The 21,222-nt window shown below is 42.7% G+C and overlaps 1 protein-coding gene across 1 annotated transcript in view; it reads right to left on the bottom strand.

Annotated features, from left to right (window-relative positions):
* The window catches only part of LOC114150707 (cadherin-2-like), a 112,124-nt gene that overhangs the window by 55,423 nt on the left and 35,479 nt on the right, over positions 1–21,222 (bottom strand). The window contains exons 4-5 of the mRNA XM_028027327.1: positions 12,748–12,921; positions 10,735–10,890 (exon numbers count right to left, since the gene is read on the bottom strand). Coding sequence (XP_027883128.1) covers positions 10,735–10,890; positions 12,748–12,921 — 330 coding nt within the window. The remainder of the gene's footprint in view (positions 1–10,734; positions 10,891–12,747; positions 12,922–21,222) is intronic.

Below are 21,222 nucleotides of genomic sequence, written 5' to 3'. Positions count from 1 at the left end.
TCCAGTATTTATTGTATTTATAAGTGGCAAGTCTTAATGACAAAGTCAGTCTCTTCATTGCGTGGATTTCCTCAATTATGTCCTTCTAGTCCAAACTTGAAGGTGGCTCCACATCAAGCCACTTGCGAGTTATAGCCTTCTTTGCACCAGCTAATAATATTAGTAGGAGATATCTATCAGACTTCTTCAGTTCCTAGGGTAAATTACCCAGGAAAACCACAGTAAAGTCACAGCGTAAATTTAAGTCCATTTTAGTATTGATTTCTTTTATCACTTCTGACCAATAGGGTGCAATCTTAATACATTCCCAGAAGACATGAAAATGTCCTGCAGACACATTTCCACAATTCCCCCAACATTTTGCCTGTTCAGTATGGTTACAATATTTACTTTTGTAACAAAAAAACGTACTGCATTTCCAGGAAAATTCCTTCCACAAGCCAGAACTTGACGTATGAATCACAGAATTGCATATATTTAAAGAAACATCGTCAGTTATTGTTATTTGGCCTCTTTTTCCCATGTAATCTTAATATATGTTGTATTACATTTTCTCTCCGTTTGTAGACATGAGTATAGTTTGGATAATGTTTTTTTGAGAGGTCTTCCGTTGCTCGAATCTAATAGGATTTTAAGTATACCTGTTTCATCCTCCTCCCAAAATGTTATGCTTTTATTGTAGTGGCGTCTTAGCTGGATGTATCTAAAAAAAGTCATATTTTTCCAGGTTATAGTTATCTTGAAGTTGTTTAAAACTTTTAAATTCACTATTCTTTGTAATCTTCCAGTAACTTGTTATGCCTTTTTGTGACCACTGTGTAAATCTCTTATCCATTCTTGCAGGGAGAACATCTCTATCATAAGCAGGCCATCTTAGAATTCGAGCACTTCTTTCAATCTTTACTTGCTTTAATATTTCATGCCATATGTCCAATGGTACTTTTATCCATAGCGATATTAGGTCAGAATCTGTATGTTTTTAATAAGACAATTATCTCCGAGCCAGGATTGTAGAGGTATATCACTGTAAGAAAGGTCTATCTCTTTCCATTTAGCGTCACATGTTGGGTCACACCAACCAACTAACTCTCATCTGTGCTGCTCTGTCCATCCACCCCTTTCTTTTGACAGTTGTAGTGTCTGGACTTTTACTCTCGGTTTTTGTTTAGCCCAGATAAAATTTGAGATTATTCTGTCCCAATCGCAGAATTGTTTGTCAGGTACCTTTATAGGCAGAGCCTGAAAAAGATAAAGAAGCCTTGGTAAAAGGTTCATCTTTATTATATCTATTCGATTATGTAGATTCATGGGTAATAAAGACTAACGTTGTAGATCCGCCCTAATCTCTACTGTCAGTGGGATGTAATTGCATTCAAAAAGGTTGGATAACTCTACAGGAATTTTAACTCCTAGATATTTTATAGATTTATTGTGCCAGTTGAACCTAGACATTTTCTGAACTTTTAGTGATGGTTGGTAGTTAAATGAGAGAACCTGTGTTTTCTGTAGATTTGATTTATACCCTGAATAAGTGCCGAATGTCTTGAGTAAAGAAAGAAGATTAGGTAGGCTGACTTCCAGGTTAGTTAGCGTTACGAGCACATCATCAGCATAGAGGCATATCTTATGCATTGTACCTTTAATGGTTACACCCATAATGTCCTTGTGTCCTCTGATGGCCTGCGCTAGAGGCTCAATAAAAAGCGCAAACAATGTGGGGCTGAGAGGGCAGCCTTCAGCATTCTTTTGTTTTGAAAGACAATCCTCCTCCTTGAAAGATGATACTCCTATAGTACATATTAATGAAGCTCCACAAGGCTGTATGTGTGACAGGCTACCACTACCACTGTTCCCCTTTAATCTCTATGGACTGGTGCCACCAAAACTGTCTCATCATCAATGCAGGCTAAACCAAGGAGCTGGTGGAAGATTTCACCAGGCAGAGTCAGACCCACCTCACTGACACAGGTGGACATCCAGGGAGTGGACACTAATTGGTACCTGGATGTTTATCTGAACAACGAACTAAACTGGATTCACAACTATAGCTATGTTTACATTCACAAAATTCCTTAATAAGATTGAAATGTATTTGGATTAAATATTGTTCAATTGTCTTCTATCACAAAGATAGTGCTAGTGTCATTGTGAATGCTGTGGTGAACATAGTAACAAAAGTTCTCACCCCTGTTCAGATGCTATTTCTAATCTTTCCTCATCTTTAATGTGGCATGTACTGTTATATTAAAACATCAGGACAGACATCCCAAAACATATTGAATGTTTTACTGTGAGTGTCATTTCATATTATACCTTTTAAAAAGAAAGTGACAGCTGTCTCAGGAAAGCTCGCCCAGCTCCTCACTTTCAGCAGAGATAGGAGAGCATTAAAATGTGAAGCTCATAGCTTCAAAGTTGCACAGACTGGCACACAGGTTTCACAGGTTCTTTTCCTGTAATGCTGTAATTGATTTATGCCAAACATGCCTTCTGTCCTGATGCACAAAATAATTATCATTTGTTCATAAAACATTGTTTTTGTCTATGTTCTCTCTGGCAAACATCATGTTTGTTTTTGAAAACTAAGTTTTTCTCTTTGCACACCCTCAATTAAAGTTAAACTTGAGCAGTGCTTTTCTCACTCCACAGGCATGGACTGTTGTATCAACAGTAGCCAGTAGCTCTAGGTTTTAACATGTATGCTCAGGTGGAACCTGCTGCAGTGGCCAGACCTGGACATGTTGGCAGTCTATATGAATGTCCTACTCTTACAGTTCATTTTTTGTAGAGAAATGGCTTATTTCAAGATTGGAAAGGTTAAAACACCAACCTGCACAAGATTTCAACAGCACAAATCTCTTGCAAAATGTACTATAACAATGTCCTATCATGTGTATTTGATGCAATATACTTGTGTATGATTTTAGCCTTTTTAATGGGAATAAATGTGGGCATGTCCAAATGTCCTTCTCACCTGAAATAGTATTTTGAATTCAATCTTACAGAAAATATTCCATCTGTATCTTTTATTCACATTACTAACATGAATGCCATGGCAAAACCAGGAACAAGTCTCCCTGGGGAAGTTTTGAGTTATTTAAAGTATGAATTCTATATAATAAAAAAAGATATGACCATTAAAATATTCTCAGCAAACAATCTTACCTCAACGTTTCAAAAGAATTATCCAACAACTTGATGAACTAGCTGAGGGATTTAACAAACACTATACATGTCCATTATTTTTGCATAAACCCCACCCCTGCTACAGTTTAACAAAAAGTAAAAATAACAAAAAAACACAACAAATGTGTTAAGGAGGGAGCATGTCAGATATTTGAGTGAATGTGCACACATTTCAACTAAATACTGTACTGATTCATCTTCAGCATTCCATCTTTGGAAATCAGTGTGTAACATCTTGGCAACTCTATACTTTAGGTATGTATCAGACTATGAGGAGGATGTCAGTTCTCCACTCTTTCTGTAGGGTCATCTACAGATGACCCTACAGATGTGGTTTTACACTACTCTAGCTCTGTCATTTCAAAATGCTTTTTTCTACTGAACCAATTATTTTGTAGATTTTGATGTGTTGTACACATCAAAATCCTGTTTTTGGGAGGACTTGTCTATTGTCTGCCTCTGAGATATCTTTCTGAATATACAGCCTAAGAGAATTAGTAAAACAACATTCAGCTTCATGACAGCCGTGAGAAAAATGCTGGCGTCCATGATATATCTGTTTAGCATAATATTTTCAAAGATGCTGAAACTATTAATTGATTGGCCTTGATCAGTCATTCCCTAACAAGGAATGTAGCATCAGCACAGGGAGCTCAAAGAGGCAAAACCTTCCTCATGAATAAACATGTAGGCCAATCTCAGCTCCGAGCACTGACAACTACATCCAGTCACATGAATATTCATCACATGGCTTAAATGCAAATTACCCTGCTGTGACTCCAGATTTTCAATCCCCAGTGTGATCCGTGTGCACATTCCAACAGATAAGAAGGTTAAGCTCTGCTCTGCAAGCTGTTAGATATTAAATATAGTGAGAAAAACAAAGTCCTTATTTAGAGCAAATTTAAGAGGAAATAAAGGAGTAGATGATGATGCCACAAAGCTGGTGTGTGATTGAAAGATCAGGAGCAGCTCTGTCGACATGCATGGTGCTTCTGGAATGGCTGCATTGCAAACGCCAGCCAATAGAATGCCAGATACCATTGTGCCTAGGTATTTCAGCTTCTTAAGCTGCATTATCTTTCTAGTATTTTAGATCTGCTCTAAGAAAGAAAAAAAATCCATGAATACACAAGTTTTCTGTGAATGATTTAGAATTCCATTCTACAGAAAATTAAATATTTCCAGAAATACTGAACCATAAATAAGCTGGGAGTCCACCAGCCTGGTAAAAACCAGCCCTTTGTTCAGAGGGTCTGACCTCAGATACTGAAAATTGATTGCTTACTGGAGGTGTGAACTCTGTTGAAGTTTGAACCAAACTTACTTAATTTTCCCAATCAGAAATGTTTGGCTGTGATGTATGTTACGTGCCAGCTCAACCATGTGCTAGAACTCACAACATCTTTTCAAGCAATAAAACATTCCTCTTGCTTCAACTTTAATTCCTCAGTACTTGGAAGCGTGGCCAACACAGACTGAATGGCTTTGTTCACTTCCTCTGCTGCTATTGCCAAACCTTGTGTATGAAATATTTTTTTACATTTCATACATCAGACTTGTATTGCGCTTTTCAAGAATTTCAAAATACTTTACAATCCAATGAGTCATTTCCATTCATGTACAGATTCACACCAGACATCAATTCTAAAAGCGCAGAAAATCTGAATCGAGTGGAATTGTGTAGAAAGGCATTGGCCAGGCTGGGGGTCCACTGCAGGGTTTCCCCCAGCCTGGATATAGGCTGACTCGTCTGGATATTTACATCAACCCCATAAGTGTGGTGGCCCGCCATCCTTTACTAGCCCCCCCAGCCTGGCCAAGCGCTGCTTTATTTTTTGTTATTAGAAAAATTAATAATGCAACAAAAAACAAGAAAATTTTGTTTTTATTTTTTTACGTTAAAGCCAGATTGTAAGCATCTCTGTTGCTCTGAGCTTTTCACTGGTGGAGCAAATTTATTCCTAAAAGATACGTTTATAGTTTATGCATTTAAAGTCGGGAGAGAGGACCATTCACACAGCTGGTGAATCTGCACGCTGCTTGATCTCAGCACAGATTGCGCACATCTCCTTTCACTCAAACTGGATACAGGCTGACTTGTATGGATATTTACATCAACCCCATGTGAGGAATTATGTTTCTTTAGAGAACTCTACATCACTGTAAGAGTTTAAAACCCACTGCATTAGTTCTTTTTGCACAGCTCAGTGAAAACCATGCTTTGTCTACTTAGGTAGCCAAAGTTAATGCGCGCAAAATCTGACAAACCCGTCCCTTAAAAAACCACAACAGTTTCTGTGTATTTAAAAACTTGACAGACACGAAATGGAAGAGCTACTAAAGCCACATTAGCAGCATTAACTTAAATCTCCCGTTGTGCATCTTTGTGCTCAGTTCAGCGGTTTTAACTCTTCATGCAGGGCCGGTCCAAGGCTATATGAGGCCTTGAGCAGAATTTGAGTTAGGGGCCCCTCTTGCTCCTAAAATCATCAGCATCTCTAACAGCTTCTGTGTAAGATTTAGTGAAATCTGGGAGAGGGGGAGTAGTTTAACTGGCCAATCTAAAAAGCAATAAATTATAATTGCAGTTTACTCATTTGTATTTGTGAACAAACAGATCTCAAACTCAAAGATTAAACTCATAGCATCAGAGTATAGCTATGGTAACAAAACAATCTAACTATGAATATTGTTCTTTGAACTCCTTAAAATCTTAAATTTAACGTTAAACAATTTAAAACATTTTAATTTATGTATGCTGAAGCCATTAAATCAAATTTAGCAGCATTGATAATCTCAATAAATAAATGTTACATTTATATATCTGTGGTCTGTGTTAAAAAATTAGCATTTATGGGGCCTGTTTGTTATTACGCAATAGTCAGCCCCGCCCAATCCTCACAACTCCTCTGGGCTGACTACTGTCCAGTTCTCTGCCTAACAGGTCCGGAATATCTCTTAAGACCTGGGTCTTACCCTAAATGAGGCCTATGAGAGATAATCTTTTTAAACTGGTGGCGAGAGAGGCTCGTCTAGCTATAACTACCTCCGATCCAGAAGTTACAACCCTCTACAGTTTAGAAACAATCAGCTGAGTAGCCGTCACAGCTGATAGCTCCAATAACCACTTCTGTTAACGGTAGCCCTCTCTCTAAAATAACGTGCGCTTGGTAACGGCTAGATTAGATTTAGTGACTTAGATTTAAGTCCCAGGGTCGTTATTTTTATACTCACTAAAGAAAAGTCTGAAGCCACCACATTACTAGAATCATGTACACTAATTTTACTTTAATTAGAAAAACTAAAATAATCAATGACTCAATTAATTTCAATGTCCACCAACTTCTACAGAATTTTAAAAAGTATGTTTATTAAGCAAGCTTTAGCAGGGACGAGTGACATACAGATTAATTATCAGTGATTACAATACTACAGTAGAATGATAGAAATCAACATAAATCGACCACCCTATCCTAACTTCTCTCTCTGACCTGTGTCACTAATTAACTGAGTGAGGCTTTTGGGGAGCAGTTCAACTCATACCCAGATGGCAGTTGATCTCAGCAACAGAAATCTTCAATTCCTTGGTTAGAAGCCTTGTCCTTGTGTGGTAAAATCCTCTTTAGAATAGAAGTAAAGCAGAACTGGTCATTATCCTTCAAACGCCCAATTCGTTATCCCTCCGGGACCTTTGTCTTTTCTCCGAGTCTGTTGCAGTGGATTTGAGATCGTTGGGTTGAGGCAGAGTCGACGGTAGAATCAGGAGCCAGGGCTGGGGGCTGAAGGATCTTGTCCCTTCTTGGCGGCGCGAAGTCTCAACTTCCCCGTGGCTCCAGGGTGCGGTCCTCTGCTGATCTTGTATCTGCGTCCTCTTGTTGACTCGTCTTCTGCGCCGCAGACTAAGAACAGTTTGTTCCTCTTTCTGCCGTCTTTTATACTATCTCGACCCATGGTATGGGGAGATGGTGTACTTGACTTCTTGAACGTTCGATGAGACAATAGAAAGTCCCAACCTTCCCCAATCGTCAGCTCTTGTGTAACTTGCAGCGTTAAACATTATATGACCTTCCTCTTTTCTGCTGGCCATCTGGTTATCTTTCTGGTGATCTTTCGTAATCTTATTTCCTTGAACCTCCCCTGCTCCCCCGCTCTGCTCAGCTTGCCTATTGCAACACAACCTGAGAACAGGACCTCACCCATCACTTTAACTGCATCTTTTTAAATCATCACATTTCTGTAATTCATTATAAATTATTAACATAATCATCTTGTCATTTACATCCACTATAACTTTGAGTATGTTTTTAAATCAACACATTTCTATAATCCTTTATTAATTATCAACCATAATCATCATATTTTTGTAACCATTACAGAGGAAGATACAAAAATACATTTCAGAAAATCATTCAGTATTTGAATATGCACATGCCCACTCAGGGACGCCATGTTTGTTATTACGCAATAGTCAGCCTCTTACGGGTAGGTCGCACGCCTGCATGTCCAAGGGCCTCATGCACCCTCCGTACAACCTCATCCACGTACTCTTTTGGGACCTCCCGTCCTCTGGGAGTACTGTCCCACTTCTCGGTACCGACAAAGACAATCTTTCTTTGTTGGACATAACAGTCCACTTCATCATTTCCACGCCAATGAGCTCCCTCATGCGTGTGTGCTCGTTGATGCTCGACTTCTAGTTCCAGCTGCAGCTTTAGCTCAGCAATCTTTTTCCATAAGTCTCTGTGTGCCACTTGCTTGCTCTTAGCTGTCTCAAAGCCATTTTCTTCCCAAATTGTCAAGTCTTCTTTAAGGGCTTGAGCACAGTAGTAACTATCCGTTACTAACCTGGCACTCTTGATTTTTCTTTTCACTAGCTCTAGTAGTCCTTCCAGTACTGCCGTTACCTCTCCGGCTTGGGCACTGCCGGGGGCCTTTCCCTTTTGTCGGCACCTTTCTTTTCTGTCCTGTTTCAGGATGAACCCCCAGTACGCCATCTGGTTGGACCGTTTTCTTGATCCATCTATGTAGAGTGTCCACTCCAGGTGTCCTGTTTTCTCAGGTGTTTCTTGCAGTCGTTTCTTGTTGGTGGGTTGCACGGGCCCAATTTCAAGCTCTGGGTCCAGCAGGATATCTTCACATCTTCCCCACCGTGTATTTGTCGCTTTGGTGCTTTCGACAGTCCCTTTCCTTAGGTACTTGTGGACTTGGCTTTGCGTGACGACTTTGACCTGTTGCCCCTGTGCCAAGTCATTCAGCACACTCCAGTACCGAGCGAGCACCGCTAGCTCTTTTTCCTCCTGCGGATATTTCTTTTCGACAGAGGTCAGGGTGTAACTCCACAGGGTAACTAGGCCTCCGTTTTCATTGCTCACTTTGATCATGGCGTCGTCATTTTCGCAGCTGATCTCTGCTACCAGTCTTTCCGACAAGCTCCTTGGTTCTAGTCTTACAGCCGCTTGAATCGCCTTTCTCAACTCTTCCAGGTGCTGTTGATTAGCTGCTGTCCAAACCCAGGGTCTTTTTCCTTCTTTTTTCTGTCTTCGTAGTATTGCTGTTCCAGGTCAAATCCTTTTACTGCTACATCCATTTGGGCCACAGTGGTGCTGTTTACTGGCATCTTCACAAACGCCATCTCACCCCTTCGTCCTTTTGTCACTTCACGTAGCACTTTCACATATCTCGCTGGGGAAACGGTTTGCTTAAGTGTGTGCCAGAGGGGTTCCAACTGACTTCCCTTGTTGAGCCGTCCTCTGGCCCTCTTGACTTGGGAGTCTTCATCATCCATGTCTTCTAACACCAACCGTTCATAGTTACTCTGCGCAGATTCCGATCCAATCATCGGGTCTGTTGTCACACTAGTCAGCCATAGCTTCTTGGCCCCTTCGTGGTCAGTGGTGGACAACACTGTTGGCCAGACATCCTTCAAATATTCCTCATTGTTTTCATCCGCGCCTTTGCTCCTAATTACGAGCCTAAGGTTCTTGAGCTTGGCGTAAGCATCCTGGCTGACGCCAGAGGCAGTTGGCGGAGCTGACACGTCTTGGGGCGTCGCAGTACTCCTTCGTCCTATCTCTGGCGGTGTTTTTTGTGGCTCTTCTTCGTCCGCAGATACCTCGTCTAGCTTCTGCTGAGTCTCCTGAGAGTACTTAAAAGCGGCCTTCTTCAGTCGTCGCAGCATCACATCGTGCATAATCCCAATATAGGTTGATCTGAAGTTGGAGGTCAGGGGCTGATATGCCATCAGTGTAGCGCAGGAAGGCATCATCAGGATGTTAGCCCACTCACCGATGGTTGCCTCGACCCCGAGGGTGACCCGGTCTTCTAGTCGGCTGACCCATTCTTCTGGAATCTGGTACTCCGTCTGGCCGACTTCTGGTACATACACACGCCGTCCGTCTTTAGCTTGAACCGGACCCCAGGTCACGTCTTTTGCCATTCTTTCGGAGGGTCTTTCGATGTCAAAGGTCTCCACTTCTTTCTTGGTTCCCCGTCGTTGTCCAGCTCGGAGTGGTTTGTACTCTGCTGGAGGCTGCTTCGGGTCAGAGAAGGCGCTCCCATGGTCACTCTCTTCTTCCTCCTTCGCAGGGCGTTCGTCTTCTGATTGCTCTTCTCCTTCCTCTGAGTCGCTGATGTCGTCGTACTGCGGCAGTCGAAGAGTTTCTCCCCGGGGGGCGTTCAGCGGCTGAATCTTGGTTAGCCTCATCGGCTCGCCTTTTTTGTCTGCCTGTTGTTTCTTCTTTAGCTTGTCCGAGTTGGATTTTCTCTGTTCGTTGTCGCTTTGTTCAACTGTGAACTCTTTGACATATTTTGCTGCTTGGGACTCTGGCCCGGTCGGCGATGCCCTCAACTTTATTTTGATGGGCTCCACAACCTTGGCTTTACCGGTCTGGGTGGTGTTGGAGGATTCGCTCTGGTGGATTATCAAGGGGTATTTCTTGGTTTCTTGAGGTGGATGGCTGATGCGGCATTGTTCCTCTATTTCAGCTGCCATTCGCACACCTCGTTCAGTACGGAGCCGGTGCAGTCGGGGGTCAACCACCACTACTACCTCCCTGAACACAAAGAGATCACTGTTGGTCTTGGTTATAGTCACTACTCCGTTTTCTGCAACTGATCTGGCGGTGTCCCCTGGCAGATCCGTTGACCTTAGTCTGAAGCCCTGGGGGCCTGATGGAGCCACTGACTTAATTTGGATTAAACAGAAGTGCAAATAATTGATATTCATTTTAATTGTATTTTGTTTTTAAGACTAGCTGTGGGTTTAGATAGCATTTCACTGGCGATGTTTTCCCTTAAGTAAAAATTTAATATTTTTACATTTCCTGTAAACTTATGTTTTAATACAAAAACATGGTGGACCGCCTCGGCGCCTCGACTACCGGACTTAGCAAGTTTTCTGGGGGAAACCCAGAATTCCTCTTAACACTATTCTTCTGCTGCTATATGTGTCCACTGTGCCACCTACTGATAGTATGAAACAACAAGTATAGGGATGTTGTAAATGATTATTTTAAGTAAGCTTTGCTCTCATGCAATGAGACTTACATGGAAGTTAGGGATGTGTTCTCTGTCCAGAGGTTTGGTGACGGACAGCTGGCCTGAGATTGGGTTGATGATGAAGATGCCAGTTGGAGGTTGGTCAGCACCAGGACCTGTCACACTGTAGCGCAGCATCCGGTTCTTATCCCGATCTGAACGAATCTACAGAACAGGAAACAGGAAAGGGAGCAAAAATAAGACCAGCTGAGGTTTTAAAGGCTTTACGGTCTAAAATATAGTTTCTTAAGCCAAAACAAAACCATCCATGCCGCTTTAAAAGTTGTTCATTGATATAAATAAGTTAGTTTTCAAAAGGTATCTTAGATCCTAAGGTCTGAGGCAGAATCAAGTGGGCAGCCCCTCAAATCCATCTTGATCAATAGCAGATTGATTTCCTGATGCGCTGGTGTGTATCAAGTACTAAAATCCAGAAACTGCCAAACAGTGGCTGAAAAAAAAGTAGCTGAAGCTCAGTGGTTCTTCCATCCTTGTATGAAACACTGAACAATGAGCAACTGGTGGTTGGTGAGCAGGTCCAGCTGCCCTACAGCCAGTGGTGATGCAGCATCTGGCAGCTGATTGGTTAGCCTCATCAGTAGCAGCATTAGCTTCAGTGTGGGACAAGAACTAATGACGAAAGAATCACACTCATCTCCTGCTCATAATTTATTGTCATTTACCCCATCTGGGTCCCTTTTTGGAGTTTTTGATTTGTATTTTTGCAAAATTCCACTAATGTTATTTGTTTAGTGAGTTTTTCTTTTTCTTTCATATCATATTCATATCCCTTTTAAACTACTACATATAGCAATCTGTGTGTCTCCTACATTTTATGTTTCATTGAAGTTCAGTTTGTCCTCTTTCCAATTATTGTTTCATCTCAGTGTTAAAACCTTTTTTTTAAATTTCATGGAGTTTTTCCACAAGGTGAGTATTTTTTACCATATTGTAAATCTACCAATTTAGATGTATGGGACACAGAACTAAAGTTAATTTTTGACTTTGCAGAATAAAGTTATTTGTATATATGGAATGGGGGCAAATCCACTTTCATTTTTTCTTAACAATAGAGAATTCAGAAATGTGTGAATATTTGTTAGGGTGAGGACTGATAGTACTGGCATGAATTTTGCTTTCATACCGTTGCTCTAGTCATCTTTCTCCAGGCAATTATTAATCACCTCAATACTAAAAACTTTAATTTAAAAGGACTTTTTCTTCCCTTTGTTTAGCTGCTGACAGTCCATGAACAGATTTTTGACCTGGTGGCTGGCAAAGCAGATGACAACGCAAAGGTCAAAAAGACACAAAAAGCTGCTGTAAGCTTTACTGAGAAAAAACCCAAAACTATTTTTTTTCCCTATATTTATATTTATGCTTATACTTCATCACAATCTTAATGTTCCTTGCTTTGTTTAAAGTATTTTGTATTGAAGTTACTGGTGCTCACATATAAACAGTAGAAAATGAGAAAATTTCAAATTGTAACAATTTTTCAAGGCAATCAAATAGCTATGTTAACAGCTGTTAGCCATTTTTGGTGTGGACTATTATACTAAATGATTGAAAGTTAAAGAAACAAGTCATACTGGCAGTGTAACAGACAGAGGTCTGAGTAGTGTGAGGAAGAACCAGGCACAGCCACACAAAGTTTTGCTGCTCATCCTGTAAATGTATTTTCTTTCAGAATGTGGCACTATCCATCCATCCATCCATCCATTTTCTAACACCCTTGTCCCTAGTGGGGTCAGCAGGGGTGTTGATGCCCATCTCCAGCTAACTTTCCGGGCGAGAGGCAGTGTACACCCTGGACAGGTCGTCAGTCTGTCGCAGAATTGTGGCACCACTTAGGTGAAAATAAACAGGCTGTTAGACAGTACATGATTTATTCCCAAGAGGCATTGTTACAACATAGAAAAATCCATTTAACAAAAAAGTCCTTATTTTTTGTGTAAATGTTATATGTCTTGGTGTGTGTTTCATACATGTGTGTGGGCGTGGTGTGAGTGTGTGTCTTACCCTGACTAGATCCTCTGGGAATTGCCCTCTTGAGTTCTCAGGAACGTTGATAGGTGGAATGACCCAGTCCCTCTTTACCCGCCTCATGGTGCCATCGCCACCAACAACCACGCTATGCCATGGAAACAGGACCTCTGGAACTGGCTGAGTCAGTGCTGTATCACCAGGCTTTACCTGCAGACAGTCAGCAGGAAGAGTACACTCTTAGCATCACGAGTGTGCACATAAACACCAAGTGCAGACTCAGAAAAACATGCTGATTTTTGACCTCATTTCCAAGGCCTGGTTAACTGATCTTATTACAGTCTTAATAAATGAGCAAATGATCATGTGCCACTTGCAGCTAGCAGCTCTCTATTAACAGCCTGCGACTATAATGAGACCTGAACTTACAGATCAAAATATGTTGACTCAGTTAAATCTAGTTAAGGAGATACAAACATAGAAGGAGATAGAAACATAGAAAGATAGAAACATATTGGGTTTTTTTTGTAAGAGTAACATTACATTGTTACATTGAAATGGGCTATGACAATAAAGCATCACTTTATAATAAAGTGGTATTTACTGTTGGCCTATTCCCTGTCCTGCTGAGTTTGTGCTGAAGGAGAAAAAGTACAAATTCACTGTTCGCACTGAGATGCTGAAAGCAGCCCCAAAACAGTGATACCACTTTAGTTTGTGGTGCAACAGGAATAAGGTGTTATGAGGTACCCAAAAACAGCAACTCTGCTGCCTTAAATACTATCATTAAAATGGTTTCCAATCAGATGTAAGCAATGTGCTGATCCATTAGTTGCTGCCTCCAAATATGGCTCTAGCAGGCTACCTGTGTGATCTGATGTTCTGTCTGCCATAAACACAGGTCTGCTGTCACTCAAATGCCCTGAAGCCTGCTGGCCTGACAGACAGATCTACAAAAGTCTGGGTGTCTGCCTTCGTTTACACCTAAAGACCTCCCACTGACATGAGTTTACTAACCTCAAGCAGCTATCATCATGAAAACAAGGAAAATCCCTCTGTCAACAGCTCCGCCAACTCTGTCATCTAATTTAAAATGACTAATAAACAGCAATCTTGGATACTTTGAAGATAGGATTTTATTTTTCAGCACCTGGGACAGCACCACCCTTAGTGCCATCAGAGTACCGGTATGTTGTTTCATTTCTGGGCTGAACTAAATATCAGAGATAGATTTTCGTTTTCAAGGTAGCACTGTTGACTTGCAGCAAGAAGGTCCTGAGTTCGAGTATCGGCCCAGGGTCTTTCTGCATGGAGTTTGCATGTTTTCCCTGTGCATGCGTGGGTTCTTTCCTGGTACTCCAGCTTCCTCCCACAGTCCAAAAACATGACTGTTAGGTTAATTAGTCTCTCTTAATTCTCCTTAGGTGTGAGTGCATACATGGTTGTTTGTCCTGTCTCTGTGATGGACTGGTGACCTATTCAGGTTAAATTCCACCTTTCACCCACTGACAACTGGAGATGGGCACCAGATTTTCTTACATTAGTGTTTGCTCAGTGTCTATCTACAGGCTGCTTGATGGATTTCTCACAATGCATTTTAATATATACTGTAATCTATGTGTCAGGTAGTAGTTACCAACGTTTGGGAGTTCCAAACCTTCTAGAGCTTCAACCTTTGGTAAATTTTTTATACATATTTGATTCACCGGAGCTATCAGAGATTTAAAAAATTGTAGCGTTTTTATATTCTTAAAATATCTCTGCATTTTATTCTCGCTTCCAGTATTCTATTTAATTTAATTGTAGCTTTAGTTTTCTTATTTCGCTTAGGAAGTTTCGTTTTGAGATGTAACGTAAGCAGTTTCTAAAGTGTTTATTGGCTATTCCATTTTGAGTTCAGTTGCTTTTGGGGTTTTCTCCTTATATAATGAATTATTTTACTGTGCATTGCAACGTTTGCTGTTTCCCATAGGTTGCTCGGAGAGGTTGATCATTTAATAAAAATATCCACTCTCTCAAAGAATTTGGTAAATTCTTCACCTCTGAGTCATGTTGTGTTGAATCTCAAGTATAACAGGTGGAGTGATTGCCCTGAAGGCTGAAGCCAACCTTATTTTTCTGCCTGTAAGCTTTGGAGCTGACAATCATCATGTTAATTAGGTTAGGTTCTTAGGTTATTTGCAGCAAACAGGATGGTGGAAGGAGGACATGAGATCAAACTTGACTTAGATGCGAACTGGTTTATTTGTCGTGATGCTCAGTATTGCCAGCAGTCTGTAATAACAAATAAATTGCCATTAGGCTAATATATTACAGGAATAGAGGTCCAACTAATACAAACTCAAACAAAATATCTAATAAGAAATAAACTCAACCATCCACATTTGCATGGAAATCCACAACATACACAAATAACTCAATTCACGTAAAGGTTACATCATTAGGCGCAACTTCGGTGAAAAAAGACACGAACACAGACAGCCCTTTGGCTCGATTTAACATAAGAGGCACTTTGGCGCCATCATGTGGCCAGATAAAATCCCTACACAACGGCGGCAGCTGGCAGGGCATGCCTTTAATTACTATATCTGCAGCAATAACTCAATTGAAAGCAATAACAGTTGCTGGCCGAAATGCAATTACAAATAATAAGATTTAAGGTAAACCTATGAATGCTGAGCAGGCTCAACTGAGTTCCCAACGCTCAGAATGCCCCACAACATCGCATAACTGTTCTCCCGTAGTTTACACATATAACAAACTGAATCTAGAGTAAACAAACAGCACGCTAAATGCGGTAACTTACTTTCCGTCATCAACTTAACACTCGGAGCATCACTTCTCAAGACTACAACATGAATGCGGTCTCACATGCTGAGAACGCAGCAAACTGACCCGGAAGTATATTAAATTGCTCCCATGAGCAGAGCGCAGCACTAAACTCTGACTTACGTCACTTCCTAGGATACTCTCTAAACCAACATTACAAAATAAAATACAGAAATGTCAGCGCCTTTTATACAGCCCCCAAATGTGGTTACACATTTGCTAAACATAAAAGGCTTTATCAAGTCTTGGGGGGCTTCTGGCTGTTCTCCTCAGTGTCCTTTCCTTCAGCTGGCACAGCTGGTAAAACAACCAACCGAGCAACTGGTCTAGTGTAGACATGTTCACTAACTTTCACATCCGCTGATCTGATAAGTCCATCATCACTGCGGTGAATCTTGATCACATGACCTATCGGCCATAAGGCGCGGGGCAGCTGGGGATCCACAATCATAACGATTGCTTTCTGCAGAAGTTCCGGAGGGTTTGATTGCCATTTGTGTCTTGTCTGTAAGCCAGGAAGGTATTCTCTGGTGAATCTTGCCCAGAAGTGATCAGCAAGAATCTGTGAGTGCCGCCAACGTCTTCGACTGAGGTTTTCTATCTCTGGGTAGACCACCTGGGGTAGGGATCCATCAGGCCGCCCATGAGGAGACTATTTGGAGTCACAGGGTCCACGTCCGCCACGTCAGTTGATACATATCCCAAAGGCTTTGAGTTCAGTATTGATTCCACCTCCAGAAGAACTGTAAGAAGTACCTCCTCCTGTAGAGGTTGGGAACCCACACAGCTTCGGAGAGCTGCCTTCACTGAACGAACCTCTCGCTCCCACACTCCGCCAAAATGTGGAGCTGCTGGGGGATTAAACTGAAACTTAATCTTCTGGGAGGCTAGCTGCCCCTGCAGCGTCTCTGACATGTTGGCAAAGGCTTCTCTGAGTTCCCGATCTCCTCCCTTAAAATTGGTCCCACAATCAGACCATAGCTCTGCAGGCTTTCCCCTTCGGGCGATAAATCGTCTCAGGGCCATAAGGAAAGCATCTGCATCCAGGCTACTTAGGAGATCCAAGTGTACTGCCCTCGTTGTCAGACACTTGAAAATGATACCCCAGCGTTTCTCCTGCCGTCTTCCTATTTTCACAATCATGGGCCCAAAGCAGTCAACACCAGTGGAGTAAAAGGCGGGCTTGTACAACCTAAGCCGAGTGGCAGGAAGGTCAGCCATCCTCGGAATTGAGGGTTGCGCCCTCCAACGCTGGCACTCAGGACAGGTGCACTGGTATTTGCGTATTGCTTCTCTTCCACGCAGTATCCAGTAAGATCTCCGTAACTCTGCAAAAACCCGTTCAGGGCCTGGATGATGGAGATCAATGTCGTATTTCTGGATGAGAAGACGTGTGAAGGGGTGAGTAGGATCCAGGACGATAGGATGCAGTGTCGATCCGTCAAGACCTCCTAGACATCGTAATCAACCTCCTACTCTGATAAGGCCTGCTGAGGTATCCAGTTCAGGTGCCAAGGTGAGTAAGCGACTTCTGGATGAAACAGATTTTGCTTCGGCAAGTAAACGACATTCCTCTGGAAATGACTCCTGTTGACCTCGCCTAAGGAGAGCCTGTTCTGCACCCTGATATTCCTCAGCACGAGGTGAAGTTGAGAGCGTTTGTCCTTGAAGTTCCTTAACAGAAGCATCCAGGAGCTCCTGCTATGTCTTGTACTCCATTTCATCCCAACAGATAGGTGCGGAGGTGGTTACTGTTCCACAGAAGACAGCCTTTCAGAGCTCTGATTCCTCATTAAAGGGCTCAGAGTTAGGCTTTTCTGGCCATGTGTCGGGACTGTGGAGCAGAAAGGGGGGTCCATCTGACCACCTGTTTGGCACTTTGAGTTCTGCCAGAGCCTTTCCCCTTGTCAGGTCATCCGCTGGATTACTTTCGGAGTCTACATAGCGCCAGGTACAGTTTTCTGTCAACTCCTGTATCTCAGCTATCCTGGCTCCTACAAAGATTTTATAGCGACAGGACTGCGAGCTCAACCAGTTGAGGACAGTTGTCGAGTCTGACCACAGAATTATCCTTCTGATAGTCGAGGTGAGTTCTTTCCTCAGGATACTGCCCAACTGTGCTGCCACCAAGGCTCCACAGAGCTCTAGGCGAGGGATAGAGAGGGTCCGTTTTGGAGCTACACGGGAACGAGCTAGGATGAAGGTGAGATGAACCTGACCACCGCACTCTTCAGTCCTCATATAAGCTACAGCTCCATAGGCTTTCTCAGATGCATCTGCGAAGATGTGCACTTCACGGATGTCCTCTTCTAAGTTGGTTTGGGTAGGAGCATAAGCGCGTGGGAAGGTAAGCTGAGGTAGAAACTTAAGCTCTGCCTCCCAGTCATTCCAAGCTTGAAGGAGTGTGGGTGGAAGGTTTGAGTCATCCCAACCATGCTTCTTATCCCACAACTGCCTAAGGAGGAGCTTGGCCCGAGTAGTGAAAGGTAACAGATAGCCTAAAAGGTCATACTGTGTCGCTAGAACTCTATAGATGTTTCGAAGAGTTGGCATGTCATAGGTCACAGGTCTGTGCTTATAGCCCAAAGAGTCTGCATTCCAGTCCCAACTGAGCCCAAGTGTCGTCTCTGAAGAGTTGGATTTGTCTTCTGCTAACCACAGATCCAGGCTTTGAGATCTCGCTTCAGGGGGCAAATGACTCACAACACTGGGGTCGTTGCAAGCCCACTGACGTAACTCAAAGCCGGCTGATTTTAGCAGTTCTCTCAGTCGGTCTACAAGGATTTTGGCTTCTTCAGGTGAACTAACACTTTGTAGACAGTTGTCTACGTAGAAACACTTCTCAATGGAGAATCTTAGGTAGTCATCGGGCTGGGTGTGTTCTGTCACATGACGCTGTAGAGCGAATGTTGCACAGCAGGGGCTTGAGGTTGTCCCAAAGGGCAGGACCTGCCACTCAAAGATTTTAGGAGGTTCATCCACCTTCAAATCCCGCCAAAGGAAAAGATTTGAGAAAAGAGTATACAAAAGAAGGATGGTTGAGGGTAATGTCAGAGAGTGGTAAATATGTGAAAGAGGCCAGAAGCAAATTTATACAGTATAAGGTGCTACATAGATATTATCATACACCTACGAGGTTACATAGAATGAAAATAATGTCAAACAATAGGTGTTGGAAATGTAAGAAAGAAGTGGGCACATATTTGCATTGTTTTTCGGACTGCTCTCTGGTTTCACCATTTTGGATTAAAATCTTGGAGGCTCTGAGTGCATGGCTTGGCTCAGAGATCTCTCAGACTCCAGAACTGTGTTTACTGGGAGACCGATCTCAAATGCCAAACACCCCAAAAGGAGCTTTTGCAGTTGTGATGGTCGGTCTGGTGACAGCCTGCAGGATCATCTTAAGACATTGGAAGACCACAAAGTGTCCCGAGCTAAATGAGTGGATTAAATCAATGACGGATATAGCTTCTTATGAAGTCATGCTCAACAACATGGATGGGAACAGGGACATGGAATGGGATAGCTTTTGGGACTCATTGAAAAGAACTATGGCTTCGAGTAATGTATCTGGATGAAGTCTGATTTTCCCAGACAATTACCTTTCTCTCAACTACTGAATGTTTTTGAATTAACACTGTAATATACATATAATATATGACTGTACCCTGGGTATTGAGGGGCGGGGGGTGGTGCACCAGCCTTTTTTGTTTATTTTGTTCTGTATTTGTGTTTTATGTGAGATAATTTTCAGAAAATCAAAAAAAAATTTGAATTACAAAAAAAAAAAATCCAGCCAAAGGAACTTCAACAGGGGGCGATCCTCCTGGAGGAGAAGTACTTGATGGAACATCCCCTTGATATCGCCACTCACAGCAATGGGATATTCATGGAACCTAATTAGGACTCCCAGTAAAGGGGCTCCAAGTGTGGGACCAGGCAGTAGAAACTGATTCGGGGACTGTCCAAGGTATTTATGAGAGCAGTTGAAAACCAGGCGATTCTTCCCATTATGACTGACGAGATGATGGGGAATGTACCAGCTCCCCTTTGATGAGGTGTTTTGTGTTACTTCTTTTACAGCCCCAGAATGAATCAGCTTCTGTATTTCTGCTCTGTAAGCATCAGCCTGGTGGGAATCCTTTAGTAGGCGTTTCTCTGTGCTTCGAAGCATGGCCATGACAGATTCCTTTGGTGCATTCAGTTGTGGCATCTGTGCATGATGGAGGAGAGGTGTGGCATACCTCAGCACGCCATCCACCATTATGCGAATCGTTTTAGCTTCGAGTAGAGCCACAGCTTGAAGATCCTGCTTTGACCGGGTCACTTCCTTTTCAGATGTATAAGGCACTGCATCCATCTGCCAGAGCCGCTCTACATGCTTAAATAACTCATCCGATTGGGAGGACGTGTATAAGCTTAGGGCAGGCTGGGTTGGCCGCCCCATCAAAAGACTTGGTCCCTGAAGGGTCCACCCCAGCCAAGTATGGACAGCTGCTGGACTGCCAGGTGGGCCAAGCCGAACCGGTTCTATGGGGGTTATCAGGTGCGGCTGGTCTGAACCAATAAGGAGCAGTGGTTCGACTCGCTTCAATGCCGGCACTGGGATCCCTTGCAGGTGTTTATACTTCCTCCGCAGCTGATCAACAGGATATGTATGATGAGCTAAGTTCAGGCTGTCAGCTGTAAATGCTCCCTCAATCTTGTGTTGCAACCCAGGATTGGTAACTGCAGAGACACTGAAAGATACGTTACGTCCATGTAACATCTGAATATCGTAAAGGAATATCCTCGGGGATGCCCACCAGACCAAGGATTTTTGCAGCAGCCGGGAGCAACATGGTTCGCTCGGAACCATCATCCAGGATTGCAAAGGTATCTAGAGTGTGTTGCCCATAACTTAGAACCACAGGTACAATCTTGAGCAGAACACGATGGCCGACCCCATGTCGATCTAAGTAGAGGGAACCTGACGCTGAATTGGTAAGGCAACTTTCTTCCATTGCAGAGACACCCATGTCGTATCTTTCAGTTCTGACATTTACCTCATGAAGAGCCAGCAGGCGTTTTCCTTGGCAAAGACTGCAGGGTTTCTTCAGTGTGCATTGAGCTGCTAGATGATTTCGGGCACAACGCCAGCATCGTTTGCTGACTTGAATCCAATTCTTTATTTCTTCTTTGGAGAGCTTAGCCACACCATCACATTGACTGAAATAATGTTCTGTGCTCTCGCAGTAAGCACAATAGGCTTTGCTCTTATTCTTCCCTCTAACTCGACTCTCCTTTGGTAACAGGGAAGTGTGTTCTGAGGGTCCTTTCACATTATGTAGGACTGTTACAGTCTGTTTGAAGGGATGGGCATCCGCCTTTCTGCAGGTCCGTTCTCTGCTACCCTTCCCACTAGCTTGGCTATCGAACCCTTAACACCATGTCTCCTGGCGAAGCCATTCAGATAAGTCATGAAGGGTGTAGGTGGTGCCAGGCTGTTTGAACTGATGTCGACGAAAGTCAGCTATTTGCTCTGGAGGGAGCTTGCTTATCAGACGGGCAACGTGAGAGCCACAATTCAGTTCCACTTCTCCCTCAAGTCCTAGTGTTTGCAACAGACCAACTAGTGACTGCACCTGGAGAGAGAACCTTTGGAAAGCTACTATATCACCTCTCCTTATTTCTGGGCCATCT

Source organism: Xiphophorus couchianus, chromosome 9 (assembly GCF_001444195.1).
Source record: "Xiphophorus couchianus chromosome 9, X_couchianus-1.0, whole genome shotgun sequence".
NCBI lineage: Eukaryota > Metazoa > Chordata > Actinopteri > Cyprinodontiformes > Poeciliidae > Xiphophorus > Xiphophorus couchianus.
The sequence above is the reverse complement of the archived record's forward strand: the minus strand, read 5'-3'. Positions and strand labels throughout refer to the sequence as shown.